The sequence below is a fragment of the Phacochoerus africanus genome, chromosome 7 (assembly GCF_016906955.1).
Source record: "Phacochoerus africanus isolate WHEZ1 chromosome 7, ROS_Pafr_v1, whole genome shotgun sequence".
Classification (NCBI taxonomy): Eukaryota; Metazoa; Chordata; class Mammalia; order Artiodactyla; family Suidae; genus Phacochoerus; species Phacochoerus africanus.
Genome location: NC_062550.1, coordinates 6,795,738 through 6,812,294, shown reverse-complemented (window position 1 = coordinate 6,812,294; position 16,557 = coordinate 6,795,738). Strand labels below are relative to the sequence as shown.

At 46.3% G+C, this 16,557-nt stretch overlaps 1 protein-coding gene across 1 annotated transcript in view; it reads left to right on the top strand.

Moving 5' to 3' along the window:
- MEI1 (meiotic double-stranded break formation protein 1) overlaps positions 1–16,557 on the top strand; it is a 72,007-nt gene that overhangs the window by 24,752 nt on the left and 30,698 nt on the right. Inside the window, exons 13-18 of the mRNA XM_047788404.1 lie at positions 2,004–2,095; positions 2,879–3,020; positions 4,750–4,861; positions 10,783–10,843; positions 12,576–12,673; positions 16,201–16,369. Of these exons, the coding sequence (XP_047644360.1) occupies positions 2,004–2,095; positions 2,879–3,020; positions 4,750–4,861; positions 10,783–10,843; positions 12,576–12,673; positions 16,201–16,369 (674 nt within the window). The remainder of the gene's footprint in view (positions 1–2,003; positions 2,096–2,878; positions 3,021–4,749; positions 4,862–10,782; positions 10,844–12,575; positions 12,674–16,200; positions 16,370–16,557) is intronic.

Genomic DNA, 16,557 nt, shown 5'->3' with positions numbered 1-16,557 from the left:
ATGTAGCTTTGTAATATTGCCTGAAGTCTGGGGGAGTTATGCCTCCTGCTTGGTTTTTGTTCCTCAGGATTACTTTGGCAATTCTGGGTCTTGTGTGGTTCCATATAAATTTTTGAATTGTTTGTTCTAGTTCTGTGAAAAATGTCATGGGTAATTTGATAGGGATTGCATTGAGTCTATAGACTGCTTTGGGCACTATGGCCATTTTTATGATATTAATTCTTCCAATCCAGGAGCATGGACTGTCTTTCCATTTCTTTGAATCCTCTTTAATTTCCTTGATTAATGTTGTATAGTTCTCAGCGTGTAAGTCTTTCACCTCCTTGATCAGGTTTATTCCTAGGTATTTAATTTTTGGGGGGTTGTGTGTGCATTACTTTTACATGCCACTTTATAGCTTTTTCTCATGCACACACACCTACAATGGGATATTATTTTTTTCTTTTCTGGTCACAGCCACAGCGTATGGAAGTTCCTGGGCCAGGGATTGAATCTGAGCTGCAGCTGTGACCTATGACACCATAGTTGCGGCAGCACCAGATCCTTAACCCACTGTGCTGGGATGGGGATCAAACCTGTGCCTCTGCAGAGATAATGCCAGGTTTTTAACCCTCTGCGCCACAGTGGGAACTCCTGAAATGTTATATATATATATTCTTTCTTAACTGAAGATCTGTGAGGCTTAATAATTGTTATCCTGATGAGGAAACCGAAGCCTTAGGGGTTAAGTAATTTTTCTCTAAGTTCCAGAGCTAGCAGGTACTTGAGTTTGGGAGATCCCAGGGTGTTTATACCCTAGCTTATTATACACTGTCTTTTTTGCTGTTTGTTTGTTTGCTTTTGGCCCTGCCCATGGCATGAACCCTGCCCAGGGAGTGAACCTGAGCCATAGCAGTGACAAGTCCTTACCCACTAGGCCACCAGGAAACTCCCACACTTTGTCTTTTCTATCATCCAGGTAGGTATGGTAACATGCTCACAAGGAGTTCCCGTTGTGGCACAGTGGAAACAAATACGACTAGTATCCATGAGGATGCTTGTTTAACCTCTGCCCTCGCTCAGTTGGTCAGAGATCTGGTATTGCTATGAGCTGTAGTGTAAGGGCACAGACACGGCTCGGATCTTGCATTGCTGTGGCTGTGGTGTAGGCTGGCAGCTGCAGCTCTGATTTGACCCCTAGCCCGGGAACTTCCGTATACCACAGGTGCGGCCCTAAAAAGTAGGGAGGAAAACCACGCTCACAAAATTATTTAAGGCTGTGTTTACTGGAATCTTAGAAAGAATCTGGCCAATGTTCAGTGTGTCTCAGTTGTTGGGTTACAGTCCATGGACTCAAAATATCAGAAGGGATACTGTTAATATGAGTGCCGATTATGTCTTTCAGGATTAACTTTGGAAACTAAACTCTATACCTGATAGGGTGGGGAGTTTTGTGTGTTTTGGAGCAACTAATGTAGACATTACAGCCAGTTAGGCTAATTCTACCAGTCTGTGACAGTTTTCTGCATATAGAACAAAAACTGGATTCACAGGGAGACAAGTGGTTAGGTTCCTCCTTCCACCTTTTTTTTTTTTTTTTGTCATTTTTAGGGCTGCATCTGCTGCATATGGAACTTCCCAGGCTAGGGGTCCAATCAGCTATAGCACCACAGCCAGAGCAATGCCAGATCTGTGCCGTGTCTGCAACCTACACCACAGCTCATGGCAACATCAGATCCTTTACCCACTGAGCGAGACCAGGGATCAAACTTGTGTCCTCACGGATTCTAGTCAGATTCATTTCCTCTGAGCCATGATGGGACCTCCTCTTCTACCATTTTTTTAAAGGAGCTATTAGATGGCTGGATCGGTGAGGTTATACCCAAGATCCCCTGGGAAGTGTCCGGCGTATAGGAATGCCAGACTCCGGTGTGAGAGGAAGAGGTCTGTAGTCCCCCAGGCTCAGACTGGGACACAAAGGAGGCACTTGACCAGTAGGTTCTCCTCTTTTCTTCTCACCTCAGGGCCATGCCTCCAACAGAGATTCAGAGAAGGCCATTCTTCGAAGGGGAAATTTCCTCCTGAGCACTCTGGAGGGATTTAGAAATGCCTGCCGGTGAGGGCCCTTTTGTATGGTTTGAGGTGGTCGTAGCATGGAGGGTGGGCATCAAAAGGAAGCAGACAAAGGATAAAGTTCTAGAAGCAACACTTGCTTCTGATGCTTTGCTGCCCAGTGAGGGGACTTTGGCTGGGGTGGAGGTTGGGGATGTGTGAGTGGAGGATGTTTGAGGACAGGTCACTAGAGGAGGGGGTTTCCGAAGACTCCCTTCTGGTGAAGTTTTAGTTGCTGTGCAATGAGGCTGTGTTCTCATTCAGCTTTGTTCCTCTTCCCACATAACCTAGGTGTTCACTCATTGCTCTTTGGGTTAATTCAGTTCCCGTTAACCAATATTTATTGTATCTACTGTGTGCCAGGCCTGGTGCGAGATAGTGGGAGTAGAAAGATAAGTCAGATTATCTCCCACCCACAAGGAGGTCACAGTCTCTTGGGGAAGGGACAGTTTTGTTTATGTGTGGAACTCATTAAGTTGTCACAAATCTGGGGAAGGCATTCGGGTAGAGAGAGCAGCATATGTCAAGGCAGAGAGATGTGAAACCAACAGCATGGTACGTTCAGGGAAATGCATGTGGTAGGAGGAAGTGTGTGTTCCGGGAGCCCGAGGCCGGAGAGGTGGCCAAGGCCGGGTTCTCCCTCATCGAGGCCTTTCGAATTTCCTCCAGATCTGCTGCTGGGGATACGTTCCCTGGACCCTGAGCTCAGGCGTCTTTGTAGAAAGATGCTTCTAACCTTTATGTTTCATAGGAAGCAGTAAATACACTCACACATTGGATTGCTCAGGTTGGCTGTGGAATTCCAGAACGAGCCTTCGGCCCAGGAGAATCCATTCACAGCTCCCGGTGCGGAGAACGAAGACACCTTGGAGGCCTTCTCAGAATATCTTCTCAGTGCCTGTGACTCCCTGTGTATCCCCTTGGTGATGGTGGGTTCCCCTGCTCCATGGACGGGGGAGGAGCTTGGGGAGGAGGAAAATGTGAGAGCAAACCAGGCTGAGAGGCACAAGGCAGCGACTCGACTACTCAGCGGACCTTCTGAGGGTCTCAGCAGTGTTGTTCCTGCAGCTGCTTTTCCTTTGGTTTTAAAATCGCAGTGTAGTGTTTTGTTGTAAAGCTAATGTATGCCTCGTAAAAAGTAGAAAGCAGGAATAATAACAAATAGTAATGTTTATGACATGAAAAGTGCCTTATGTTCATAATTCAATTTGATCTTCCAATGACCCTATGGAATAGATCCTATAATTTCCCCCAATTTAAAATGAACTTACCTTGTTTCTAGGGTTATAGCAAGTACATGACGGTACGGAGGTTTGAACCCATGTGTTTTTCTGTTTAGTAAAGAGCAGTGGTGAACGTCTGTGATCTAGGCTTCACGAAGGAGCACGTATGTAGGTTCTGTAAAATGAGAGAGGGCCACTCTGAAGAGAGACCTGGCTTTGAGCTGACTTGAGATGGAGACGGTGGGAAGAGCAGGGTCTAGAACTGTTGACTGCCCAGATGACCTTGGACGAGTCCTGTCCCGTTTGAGGTTTGACATCCTGTGAGCCTGTTAGTTGGGAAAGGACACCTCCAAAACACCCACTGGGAACAGTAGGTGGCAGCAGGGAAACATCCTCTGGTTCTGATAGACGAGCCGCTAATCCTTAATGAAGCCTTAGAGCCAGCATGCCATGGTCTTCAGGTGGGTAACTGGAAGGAGCCATGGGTTGCAGCCCTGATTAGCACTAACAGTAACACTTGGGGAATTCACATTGGTTGCCTCGTCTGCTCTGCCTTCCTCCTAGATTTAAGTGTTCGAGCTAGAACTAGATCATAGAATTATTGTACTGTTCTTGCTTTCTACTTTTCAGTATTTACACATTTCTTTTAATGAACATGTATTGCTTTTCTAATTAAAAAATAGCTTAATTGCAGTTCTCTTGTGGCACAACAGGTTAAGAATCTGGCATTGTTACTGCAGTGGCTTGGGTTGCTGCTGTGGCCTGGGTTCGATCACTGGCCCAGGAACTTCCACATGCCACAGGCACGGCCACAAAAAACCCCCAAACAAACCTTAGTTTAAAGACCCAATGAAGGGTCTCTATAAGAACTATGTCCCTGAGGCCCTGGCTATTTACACACAGAGGGAACTGAGACAGCGAGAGGGGAGGACGTGACTGACCCAAGGGTGCACAGTGACTTTGTGCAGAGCTTGAAACGGAACCCAGGTTTCTCTGCTCTTAATCCAGAGCTCTGTCTGCCACATCAGGCTGCCTGTTGATTCTACTCAGAGATCACATGGAAAATAAATGTGAAGGCAGTTTGTAAACTGTGCTATATGTTAGAAACATGAGTGTCACCCTGTATTATAATTTAGAAAGTATATTTTACACGTGAGATCTCATTTGTTTCTGGGAGGCAGAACTTATTATAATTTCTGTCTTACTCTTTGGTGGAGGCCCTGAGAAGTAATGCATCTTGCACAATTTATTGAGTGGCAGATGTAAGCCTTGGATATAGGCTGGTGACTTCAAGTCCTCTAGCTTTTTTGTGTGTCCCTCAAATGAAAGAGTTTAGCCTGTTATTGCTAGATTTGATGCCAGTTTTGCCGATGTTCTTTCTTCTTCAGAGGCTCAGTCCTGGTGGACTCTGGCTCTCCATGTTGGTTCTTTGCAGAGGTACTCAGAGCAGGCCACTAACCCAGCCTTGATGAAGGTGTTCCTCTCGATTCTGCACAGCCTTTTTGTCGTCGTTCCCCACATGAAGGAGAAATTTTCCAAGAAGCTCGGTAGGCAGCAGGCAAGCTGGGAGGGAGCCGGGCACCTTGGGCAGCTGCTCAGGGACTTAAAGAGAGTATAAGCTGGGGATGGGAGGCTTGCATACTCATTCAGAGTCAACATGCTCACTCTGCCCAGTGTGGAGTGGAAGGGTATGTCACACAGCAATCAGAAGTGCTCAAAGGCAGTTCTCAAGGGAACTCATACTTCTCTGAGAATGGCAGGAGGTTCCATTTCAGAGCCCACAGCATACGTCTTGCCCCATTACTCTCACACTCCACATTCCCTCAGACCTCACGAGATGGTGAGCATCTCTGGCTCCCGAGCGCTAAATGGCAGAAGTATTCCCAGTATTGTGACACCTGGGAAATGTCTCCATATACCTGCAGGTGCCTTCTAGAGGAGTGGCAGCACTGCATGAAAATACTACCTAACTATACTGCACTGAAATGCCATCCTAAAACTGAACCCAAGTGGCCCTTGACTCAGCCTTCTTCAGGCCTTCCTGCCTGTATTTATTTGGTTCTGTCACTGGTCACTATTTTTCTCTTTCACATGTAAACCTTCCTTTCCCATGTTTTCACCCTATAAATACCTCAGCCTGCAGAGTGAGCCCAGGAATCAGAGTCAGAGTCTCCTTTACGTTCCTTAGGAAGTGGCAGTAATGGTGAGAATGGGAAGGGGGGCTGTCCGAAACCAGAAAGGGAACAGAGAATGGTGGTAGTAATGACTAGTAGTGACTAACATTTACTAAAGTCTTACTACGTGCTAGATACTGCTTTATGTGCTTTGCATGTATTAATTTATTTAATTCTCAGAAAAACTCTAGGAAGTGTGACTGTCATGATCCTCGTTCTATTAATGAGCACAGTGAAACTCAGTTTGAACGACTTGCCCAAGGCCACATAGGGCAGTGGCATGCCCAGGATTCAAACTCCGGGAGTTCAGTCCGGCTCTACAGCCTGCTTTCTTTTTATTTATTTATTTATTTTCATGTTTCTAATGCTTTCCTTATTTCTTTTTTTAAATAGCATTTTTTTATTACTCAGTTACACTTATAGTTGTACAATGATCATCACAACCAAATTTTATAACATTTCCAACCCAAACCCCCAGCTCATCCCCCAACCCCTCAACCTCTATCTCATTTGGAAACCATACGTTTTTCAAAGTCTGAGTCAGTATCTGTTCTGCAAAGAAGTTCATTGTGTCCTTTTTTAAAATTCCACATGAAAGTGATAGCATTTTATGTTGGTGTCTCACTGTCTGACTGACTTCACTGAGCATGATAATTTCTATGTCTATCCATGTTGCTGTAAATGATGTTATTTCTTTCCTTTTAATGGCTGACTAATATTCCATTGTGTATATGTGCCACATCTTCTTTGTCCACTCCTCTGTTGATGGACATTTAGGTTGTTTCCCTGTCTTGGCCATTGTATATAGTAGAGCCTGCTTTCTTAATCTCTATGCTCTGCTTACCCCTTATCATTATAATTTACTGTCTTTTAAAAAAATTCCTGTCGGTAGCATGCAGTGGGAAGTCTACCATGAGAGGTGGCTAGGGCTCAGTCACGCAGGGCTCTGTCATCCATGTCAGGAATTTGAACTTTACATTAGAGGTGTTGAGTCTTAACTAAGGAGAGTGACAGGCTTAGACTGCTGTTTTAGAAAGATCCTTCTTGGAACAATGTGGACCATTGAGGGAGGCAAGATTGGAGGCCAGTAGTTCAGCCTCTTGCATTAACTCAGGCTGGTGTTAGGAATAAGGTAGCATTCAGGGTGGAGCAGGGGGTGGAATGATTGACTGTAGGGCCTGAGGGAGAGGGACTAGTTTAGGGTAATGCCGTGGCTTCTGGCTGCCATGTAGGTGGGTGGTGGTTTTTGGCTTTGTTTTTATTGAGAGGAGGCTCGCTAGAGGAGGACCTGGCTTGAGAAGACAGTAGAGGATGTGAGCCATGTGGATCAGGGTACGTGTGAGATGTCAAAGTGGAGCTGCGAAGCAGGTAACTGACTCTGTCTGAGGTCAGGGGAAAATCTGGTCTTTAAATACAGTGTTCACTGAAGAAAAACACATGATGTAAAGACTGTAAGTTAAGTTTTATTTGGGCACCTTACTGAGGCTATAGGCCTGGGAGACAGCCTGTCAGATAGCTCTGAGGAACTGCTCCAAAGAGATGAGGGAGGAGCTAGAATATACGTACTTTTTTTTCTGGGAAAACATGTAGTCAACATGAAAAGATTACTACTAGTCACAAGGAACACACATCTCAAGTTAATGATTATAGTGCTATTTTGCTTAGGAGAAGATGCAAGAATCTGGGGTCATTTGAAATTTTTCCTTAGATATTCATCTTAACTATCAGTGGGCCAGTATATCCAAAGTATAGAATGTTTCCTGTTTTTCTCCATTCTGAATTCCCCTTGGGCACGGTGTCGGTGGGCTGAGCAGCTGCATTGGCTAATGGCTTGATCCTTGTAGAACTGGAAGTCCGGGCAACATTTTTTTCTTTACAATAGATATAGACGTTTTTAGCATTTAGCCTTTCGGTCATTCAGCAAACATTTATTGGGCACCGACTGCATGAAAGGCACAGTCCTAGGGCAGAGGGTGTAATGGTGAACAAAACAAACCCCTGTTCTTATTGGGCCAACTCTCTAGTGGGGAGCAGGTGAGATTGCACCAGGGTGAGTGTGTAGAATGAGCTGATCAAGGGACCATGACAGAATCGCATGTGATAGTCAGCAGTCAGGAGGAGCAGGAGACTCCCAGGGACACTGGTCAGGAACGGTTGGAGAGGTAGAAAGAAAACTGGAAGAGTATGACGTTAGAGAAGCCAAGTGAAGAGAGTTTTCTGGTTGGGGAGTGGACGTGAGTGTCAGATGCATCCCAGAGGTCAAGGAAGACGGGGACTAAAAATTTTCCGTTGGACTTGGCATCATGTAGGCAGTTGGTGACCTTGGCCAGAGCCATTTCTGTGGAGTGGTTGGGGTGGAAGCCAGACTATAATGAGTTGAAGAGCGAGTGCAAGGTGAGGCAGTAGAGACAAGACAGGCAAATCTTTCACTAAGTTTGGTGTACAGAGTGGGTGAGGAATGGGGGTACAATTGGAAGGGCACATGGAGTCAGGAAGGTTTTGCTACCCTCTAAGCCTGGTAACACTTATTCTGATTAGCAGCCTATCAGAAGGAGCAGTAGAGAGACTCAGGGTTGCATAATCAGCAGAGCAAGGTCCTTGGGAAGGAGAGGGGCCAGGATCTAGAGCTGGGGAGATGAGGGGCATAGCTTTTGCAGTTGTCTGTAAATTTGATTTGGGATTTTGAGGGATTTCTAATTGATGTGCTGGGTCATCCTGGAGAGGTCCCTTGTTGCTGTTCAGAGGGATCTTTGTTCTTTCTGGGAAAGAACAGAGCGCAGGGAACCCTTAGGAAGCTATTCCAAGCAGAAGGTGTGAGTGTGAACTTCCAGGAAAGGGTAGGAGGCTGTGTGGACAAAGAGGAAAAATGACCTTTGTCATTGGCACATATGGGTTGGGATTCTTATCCCATCCTTTACTTGTTTATTGACATTGGGCAAATTAATTTTTTATCTACAGTGTCCTCCGCTAGAACATGGTGATAATAATGAGAATTCAAAGAGAGGACACATGTAGATTTCCTGAATGAGGATACCCCTTAGTCTTGGTGACAACTGACATATACTTCTTTCCTTCCTTTCATCCACTCTTTCTGCCTGCCGTTCTTCAAGAGTCAAGAGAACCCAGTCTTGGGGGCTGGATGGGTATTGCTTCGGAAGTGTAGATCTCTGGGTGTGGGTGGGGAGGTGCGTGGTGGTGCAGAACAAGGGGTGTAGAGAAAGTGTAACTCCAGGGAGATGGATGTAGCAGGAAGCCAGGTGGAACAGGATCAGGGCCCAATCTGCATGAGAGAAGAGGGAAGCAGGCACTGCCAGCCAAGAGGAGGCAGAGACCTGGAGCCGAGTGGGGAGAAACTGGATCCCTGAGAGACTGGACCAGGAGGAGCCCTTCCAGCAGGCAGACTGGGTGTTCCCTCTCTGAGGGAGCCATGGGTTAAACTGATGTCCCAGAAAGTTGCTGTCAAACTCTGAGGGATTAATTTTCTACCATAAGCCCTAGGTAGATTGTCCCCAACACTGGAGCTGGTGTAATGGGAGCTCTCGTCTAGAATCTTGTGTTTACAGGGGCCCAGGATGGGCAGGACAGAGGCCAGTTTTGACAGAGTTGCAGGGTGGGGCAGGGTGGAAGGGGGGAACTTGAGAGAGTCAGGCCATCGGAGGTCTGGGCCAGGGTCACCAGCTAATCAGAAAGGAAGATGAACTTTTATTCAGCATTCACTCTGAGTTAAGTATTTGCTAGATGTTCTAGATACTTAGTTTCACAACAATCTGTGAGATACCCACGCACCTACAGCCAACTAATCTATGACAAAGGAGGCAAGAATATACAATGGAGAAAGGATAGCTTGTTCAATAAGTGGTGCTGGGAAAACTGGACAGCCACATGGAAAAGAATGAAATTAGAACACTCCCTGACACCATACACAAAAATAAACTCCAAATGGATTAAAGACCTAGATATAAGACCAGACACTATCAAACTCCTAGAGGAAAACCTAGGCCAAACACTCTGACATAAACGACAGCAACAGCTTCTCAGATCCACCTATCAGAGTATTGACAATAAAAACAAAAATAAACAAATGGGATCTAATCAAACTTCAAAGTTTCTGCACAGCAAAGGAAACCCTAAACAACACAAAAAGACAACCCACAGAAAGGGAGAAAAATCTTTGCAAGTGAATCGACTGACAAGGGATTAATCTCCAAAATTTATAAACAACTTCTGCAGCTCCATACCAAAAAAACAAACAAGCCTATCAAAAAATGGGCAGAAGATCTAAACAGACAATTCTCCAAAGAAGACATACAGATGGCCAAGAAACACATGAAAAGATGTTCAACGTCACTCATTATTAGAGAAATGCAAATCAAAACCACTCTGAGGTACCACCTTACACCAGCCAGAATGGCCATCATCCAAAAGTCTACAAACAATAAGGGCTGGAGAGGGTGTGGAGAAAAAGGAACCCTAGTACACTGTTGGTGGGATTGTAAATTGGTGCAACCACTGTGGAAAACAGTGTGGAGATGCCTCAGGAAACTAAACATAGAACTACCATTTGATCCAGCAATCCCACTCCTGGGCATCTATCCAGAGGAAAACCACGACTCGCAAAGACACATATACTCCAGTGTTCACAGCAGCACTATTTTCAATAGCCGAGACATGGGAACAACCTAAATGTCCATTGACAGAGGAGTGGATCAAGAAGAGCTGGTGCATATACACAATGGAATATTACTCAGCCATTAAAAAGAATGAAATACCAGCATTTTTTGCAACATGGATGGACCTAGAAATGATCATGCTAAGTGAAGTCAGCCATACAATGAGACACCAACATCCAGTGCTTTCACTGACATGTGGAATCTGAAAAAAGGACAGACGGAACTTCTTTGCAGAACAGATGCTGACTCACAGACATTGAAAAACTTATGATCTCCGGAGGAGACAGTTTGGGGGGTGGGGGGATGTGCCTGGGCTGTGGGATGGAAATCCTGTGAAATCAGATTGTTATGATCATTATATAACTACAGATGTGATAAATTCATTTGAGTAATAAAAAAAATGGAAAACAAAACAAAACAAAAAACAATCTGTGAGATAAAGATACTGAAACTGAATCTCAGAGACATTAGATAAGTGTTCCAGAGACAACATTGCTAGATAGTGATGGAGCAAGTTTTGAACCCAAGTCTGTGTGACACCAAAACTAGTACCACACAGACTTGGGAATCTCTGTAGCAAATCTGGTTTAAATCAATCTCTGTTTTCTCCCCACTTCTCCCAAGCTGCCTCATCCTTCATACAGCTGACTCTGGAACTAAAGGCCAGGTTCTGCAGTGACTTGGGGTATGTATAGTCTGAGGAAAAATTCAGCGGCCAAGGGGCCAAGTTCTGATTGGTGCGGTTTGGTCATAGGACCGTAGGGGGATTGACACAGTGTCAGAATTGCTCAGCAGCTGGTGGTATGAGCTGGGTGTGCTTCTGTAGCTTTGACTTAACTTGGTAACACCAAAACCGGAAGGGCTTAGAGTTCCTGTGTGACTCAGTGGGTTAAGGATCTAGTGTGTCACTGCAGTGGCTCGGGTCCCTGCAATGGCGCAGGTGTGATCCCTGGCTTGGGAACGTCTGCATGCTGCAGGTTCGAACAAAACAAAGACTGCAAGGGCTCTTGGCGACCATCTGTCTGACTCCTTTTACAAACAAGGAAACTGAGACCCTCAGAGTAATTGATATGTGCCCATTAAGAGTCATGTTCTGGAGTTCCTGTCGTGGCGCAGTGGTTAACGAATCTGACTAGGAACCATGAGGTTGCGGGTTTGATCCCGGGCCTTGCTCAGTGGGTTAAGGATCTGGCGTTGCCGTGAGCTGTGGTGTAGGTCGCAGATGCGGCTTGGATCCCGCGTTGCTGTGGCTCTGGCGTAGGCCGGTAGCTATAGCTCCGATTGGACCCCTAGCCTGGGAACCTCCATATGCCACGGGAGTGGCCCAAGAAATGGCAAAAAGACCAAAAAAAAAAAAAAATAATAGAGTCATGTTCTAGTTGTCAGCAGCCCAGTAATTCCAGAGGAGAGACTCTTTCTTTTTGTTTTGTTTTTTTGGGTTTTTTTGGGGGGGAGGGGCATGTCGGTGGTATGTGGAAGTTCCTGGGCCAGGGATTGAACTCACCGCACAGCAGTGACCTGAGTTGCTGCAGTGACAATGGTGGATCCTTAACCTGCTGCGCCACGAGAGAACCCCGAGACACTCTTGTTCACAGTGGAGAAATTGCTGCCTTGGTTTGTCTTGTTAGGTTTCTGGAGCAGTCTTCTGTGCCTTCCCATTTTTGATTTGTCATCTGTTGCTGCATTTACTTGGCAGATTCCACTTGCTACAGCCTACGGCCAATGTTCAGAAGAGCATACAGGAATCCACTTGGATTCAGAGTCACAATTTGGGATGTTTGTTGTTCTTCTTAATTACCCACTTTGGGTTCCACAGCATCCTCTTTTTCTGGTGCTCCCTAGCCTTTTCCTGACCAGGAGTACTTTTTGTTTATGTGTTTTATTAAGTTAGAGCTTAGTAGCCTTCCTTGTTTTATTTTTTCAGGAAATTTTTAGTGAATGCTTCTATGGACCAAGTGCCTAAGTTATATCTGTGGACAGCAGGTTCCATGTTTACTTTTTTTTTTTTTTTTTGCCATTTCTTGGGCCACTCCCACGGCAATTAGGCTAGGAGTCTAATTGGAGCTGTAGCCACTGGCCTACGCCAGAGCCACAGCAACGTGGGATCTGAGCCGCGTCTGCAACCTACACCACAGCTCACGGCAACGCCGGATCCCCAACCCACTGAGCAAGGCCAGGGACGGAACCCGCAACCTCATGGTTCCTAGTTGGGTTCGTTCACCACTGAGCCATGACGGGAACTCCTAGAGGTTACTTTTTACAACCACCTCCACACCTTCTCTAACAGGGCCAAGGTTAGAATTTCTTTGGGCTCTGGCACAAAGCGGTGGTGCCCCCATACATGGCAGGGATAATGCTGTCCCAGCCAAAGTAGTGATGTCTTCTCCCTTGTTCTCTCTTTCTCTTCTTCCACTAAGTCACTCCGCCCTAAACCAGGTGTGTTCCAGTTTCCTCTACTCCATGTGCATCAACCTCCTCTCCGCTCCAGAGAAGACAGCACCACTTTCCCAAGAAGGTAAGATGCTGTAGGACTCAAGAGATCTGAGGTGGTCTTTCAGAGTCTGGATGTCTTTCTGATGGGCTGGGTAATCAGTACAGTTATAAGAAACCTTTGCTTGAACCTACCCCGAAGAACCATGGCCTCATGGAATGATGGAACTGTAGGCTGCTTCCTAGCGAAGTGAGATAATAGAATCAGAAAACAGTGGAATCCAAGGCTCCTGGACCTTTAGACTTTAAGAGAAGGACCCTAAAGCTCAAGTCCGTTTCCTCCCTGTGACCAGCTTCTCTGTACTGTCTCTCACACCAGGCCTCTTTCTCTCTGCTTGTTACACCCAGAGACCTCTGGTCAAAGTATCTTTTGTCTTTTTGCCTTTTCTAGGGCCACACCTGCAGCATATGGAGGTTCCCAGGCTAGGGGTCTACACTGGCCTATACCAGAGCCACAGCAACACGGGATCCGAGCTGCATCTGCGACCTACACCACAGCTCACGGCAACGCCGGATCCTTAACCCACTGAGCAAGGGCAGGGATCGAACCCGCAACCTCATGGTTCCTAGTCGGATTTGTTAACCACTGCGCCACGACGGGGACTCCTGGTCAAAGTATCTTGACAGGCTGTCCCATTTCTTTTTCCTTCATTCAAGAAATATTTTTTGATCATCTACTGTGTGCCAGACTCTATTCCAGGAGCTGGTAATAGGGATAAAAAAATCCTATTCTCCTGAAGTGGGAGAGGCAGACAATAAACACATAGATACCCTGTCAGGGATGGATAGGTGCCATGAAAAATATAAAACGGGGTGAAGGGATAGAGGGCGATGGGAGGAGGAGGTTCACGTTAGATGAGGTGGTGGTGAGGAGCTGAGGAGGCGGCCTGTTAGCAGAGCTCTACGTGAGGTAAAGGAGTCCCATGCCAAATCCAGGCAGGGGAACACGAATGCAGGAAGTTTTTCTTTTTGTTGAGTATTAGTTAAGCCTCTGCAACACGTCAGGGGAGGCCTAGGTTCAAGGCCTAGGTTCAGGTGTGGATACAGTGATAATTATGACGTGTTCTCTGCCCTGAGGATTTCCTCTGTCCCAGGCCTCTGCTATACCATAAAACAGCTTACTGTTGGTTTAGTCATTCCTTGTGCCTTTTTTTTTTTTTTGTCTTTTTGCTATTTCTTTGGGCCGCTCCCTCGGTATGTGGAGGTTCCCAGGCTAGGGGTCGAATCGGAGCTGTAGCCACTGGCCTACGCTAGAGCCACAGCAACGCGGGATCTGAGCTGCGTCCGCAACCCACACCACAGCTCACAGCAACGCCGGATCCTTAACCCACTGAGCAAGGGCAGGGACCGAACCCGCAACCTCATGGTTCCCAGTCGGACTCGTTAACCACTGCGCCACGATGGGAACTCCCCTTGTGCCTTTTTTGTGGGTGACTTGGTACTGGCTGTGTTTCCTCTGTTTACATTTATGGAGGTTGTATTTTATCCCCCTGATTTTCCAAACCTCTGTTTTCCCAGTGTCTTTCTCAGACACCGTGCTGAGAGAGACAGAAGCACAGCTGAGCATTTTTATTCCTTTCGACGTGGCTTGGCTCCTCATTCTCTCACTATACCAGCCACTCGTCTCTCTGCATGGTGTCTCGCTCTCTGCATATTCAGGTGTGGTCTGGCCTGCACAGAGAATAGCACGGTGATTTCTGCCATGGTGGCAGCTGCATCGTACCAGCCTCTTAGGCTTGCCAGCACCAGCTCCCTGCTGCTGACAGCTCCGTTTCTTCTTGGAATAGGAGGAGCCCCACATGTCTGCCCCTCTCAAGCCCTGAGATCTTGCTAGATCTCAAGAGTACCAGGAAGAGCAGCTGACCTTACTTACATGCAGACTGCTTCTTTCTTTTATATATCAGGATTAAGGGTAGGTGAACGTGTGAGTTGCAAGGATATTAGTTTTATTATTACCACAATGATCATAGTGTGCTTTGGTGGAAAAAGCACTAAGTTTGAGTTAGGGTTCCCTACGTCACTGTGGGACATTCTTCATTTTCATTCTTCACTTGGCCCTCGTTCCACTTCATTGGCAGGGTAGACCCTTTCATTTGACCTCTAACTTGGCCTCCTGCTTTCATTCTCTCATTCTCCAACCCGTCTTCACATACTGTTGGAGGATTTATCTGGAAACCAAGTCTTTTTTTTTTTTTCTAGTTGATTTTTTATTTGCCCTTTTCCAGGTGCTCAAAAAAAAAATTTTTTTTTTTTTAATTTTCCCACTGTACAGCCAGGGGATCAAGTTTTCCTTACATGTATACATTACAATTACATATTTATTTTCCCCACCCTTTGTTCTGTTGCAACATGAGTATCTAGACAAAGTTCTCAATGCTACTCAGCAGGATCTCCTTGTAAATCTATTCTAAGTTGTGTCTGATAAGCCCAAGCTCCCGATCCCTCCCACTCCCTCCCCTCCCATCAGGCAGCCACAAGTCTCTTCTCCAAGTCCATGATTTTCTTTTCTGAGGAGATGTTCATTTGTGCTGGATATTAGATTCCAGTTATAAGCGATATCATATGGTATTTGTCTTTGTCTTTCTGGCTCATTTCACTCAGTATGAGATTCTCTAGTTCCATCCTGGAAACCAAGTCTTAATGTCTCAACTCCCCTGGCTTCAGCCGTCATTTCCAAACCTCAGTCTGTGGGCCCTCTCTGACAGTGATGGAGTTTCTTATGGCGAAATGTGGAAAATTAGGGTGATGTAGTGAATTTTCCATAAAGTTGACCTTACTCAAAATTTGAGCTCTGAGGTCCTTGTCTTTCCTATTCTTTTGGTATTCAAATACTGTCTCTGTCATGAAATAGAGGTTTCATAGGAAATCTAGGAATCTACTCTCAGGGTAAAATCCACATTCTATACTCAGCATTCAAGGTCTTTCACGGTCTAGCTACAAATTCCCTCACACAGGACCCTCCGCATGTATTCACGAGAGTCCAGTCACACTAACCTCCATGTCCCCTGAGCATGACATATCCTCTTATGCCCTCTGGCCTCTAATCACCTTGCTTCTTGTCTCGAGGAGTCTCTTCCCTCCTTCCTCTGCCTGTTTCCTATTCTCCCTCCTCAGTTCCCTCCTCTTTGCACTTGCCCTTCCCATTGCAGGTGGCATGAGTCACTCTCGTCCACGCTTGAACATGGCACTGATCACATGTCTTGCAATTGTCTGTCTCATTATCTATTTTTTCCCACCAGCTGCCAGCTACTGGAGCTAGGTTCCATGTCTCACAGCCTGGCTTGGAGTAGCCACTCCGTGAACACTGTCAACTGAGCAGATGTTTCCATATCCTTCCACAGGTTACCTTTCGTCCCTCCTGGTAGAGAGAATGAAAGCAGGAGGCCAAGTTAGAGGTCAAATGAAAGGGTCTACCCTGCCAATGAAGTGGAACGAGGGCCAAGTGCATCCTTGTTACCCTGTGCAGTATCTGTATGTGATAGATACTCATGTGCACATTGCCTGCTCTCCAGTGTGTCCTGTGTGACTTTCTCCTGCTTGTTCCCTCTCCAGAACTCTCTGCAGTGTCTGAGCTCCTGCAGCATGGATTGCCCCAGATAAGCAGCAGGAGCCCTGAAAGCCTTGCTTTCCTGTCAGATCGCCAGTACATGGAGGGAGCTGCTCGCCAGAAGCAGTATTGCATCCTGCTCCTCTTCTACCTGGCCTACATCCACGAGGACAGGTCCGTGCTCAGAGCTGGTGACTGATGGTTGGTTCTGGGACCTCCATCTGTAGCCAAGTTCAGTTCAATAAATATTTACAGAGGCATCCTCTTCAAGCCTGGTGCTGGGCACTGGCAACACAGAGATAATTGAGAAATGGCTTATGTTCCCGAGGGGCTCACGTTTTAGAGAAAGGGTTAAGGCAAGC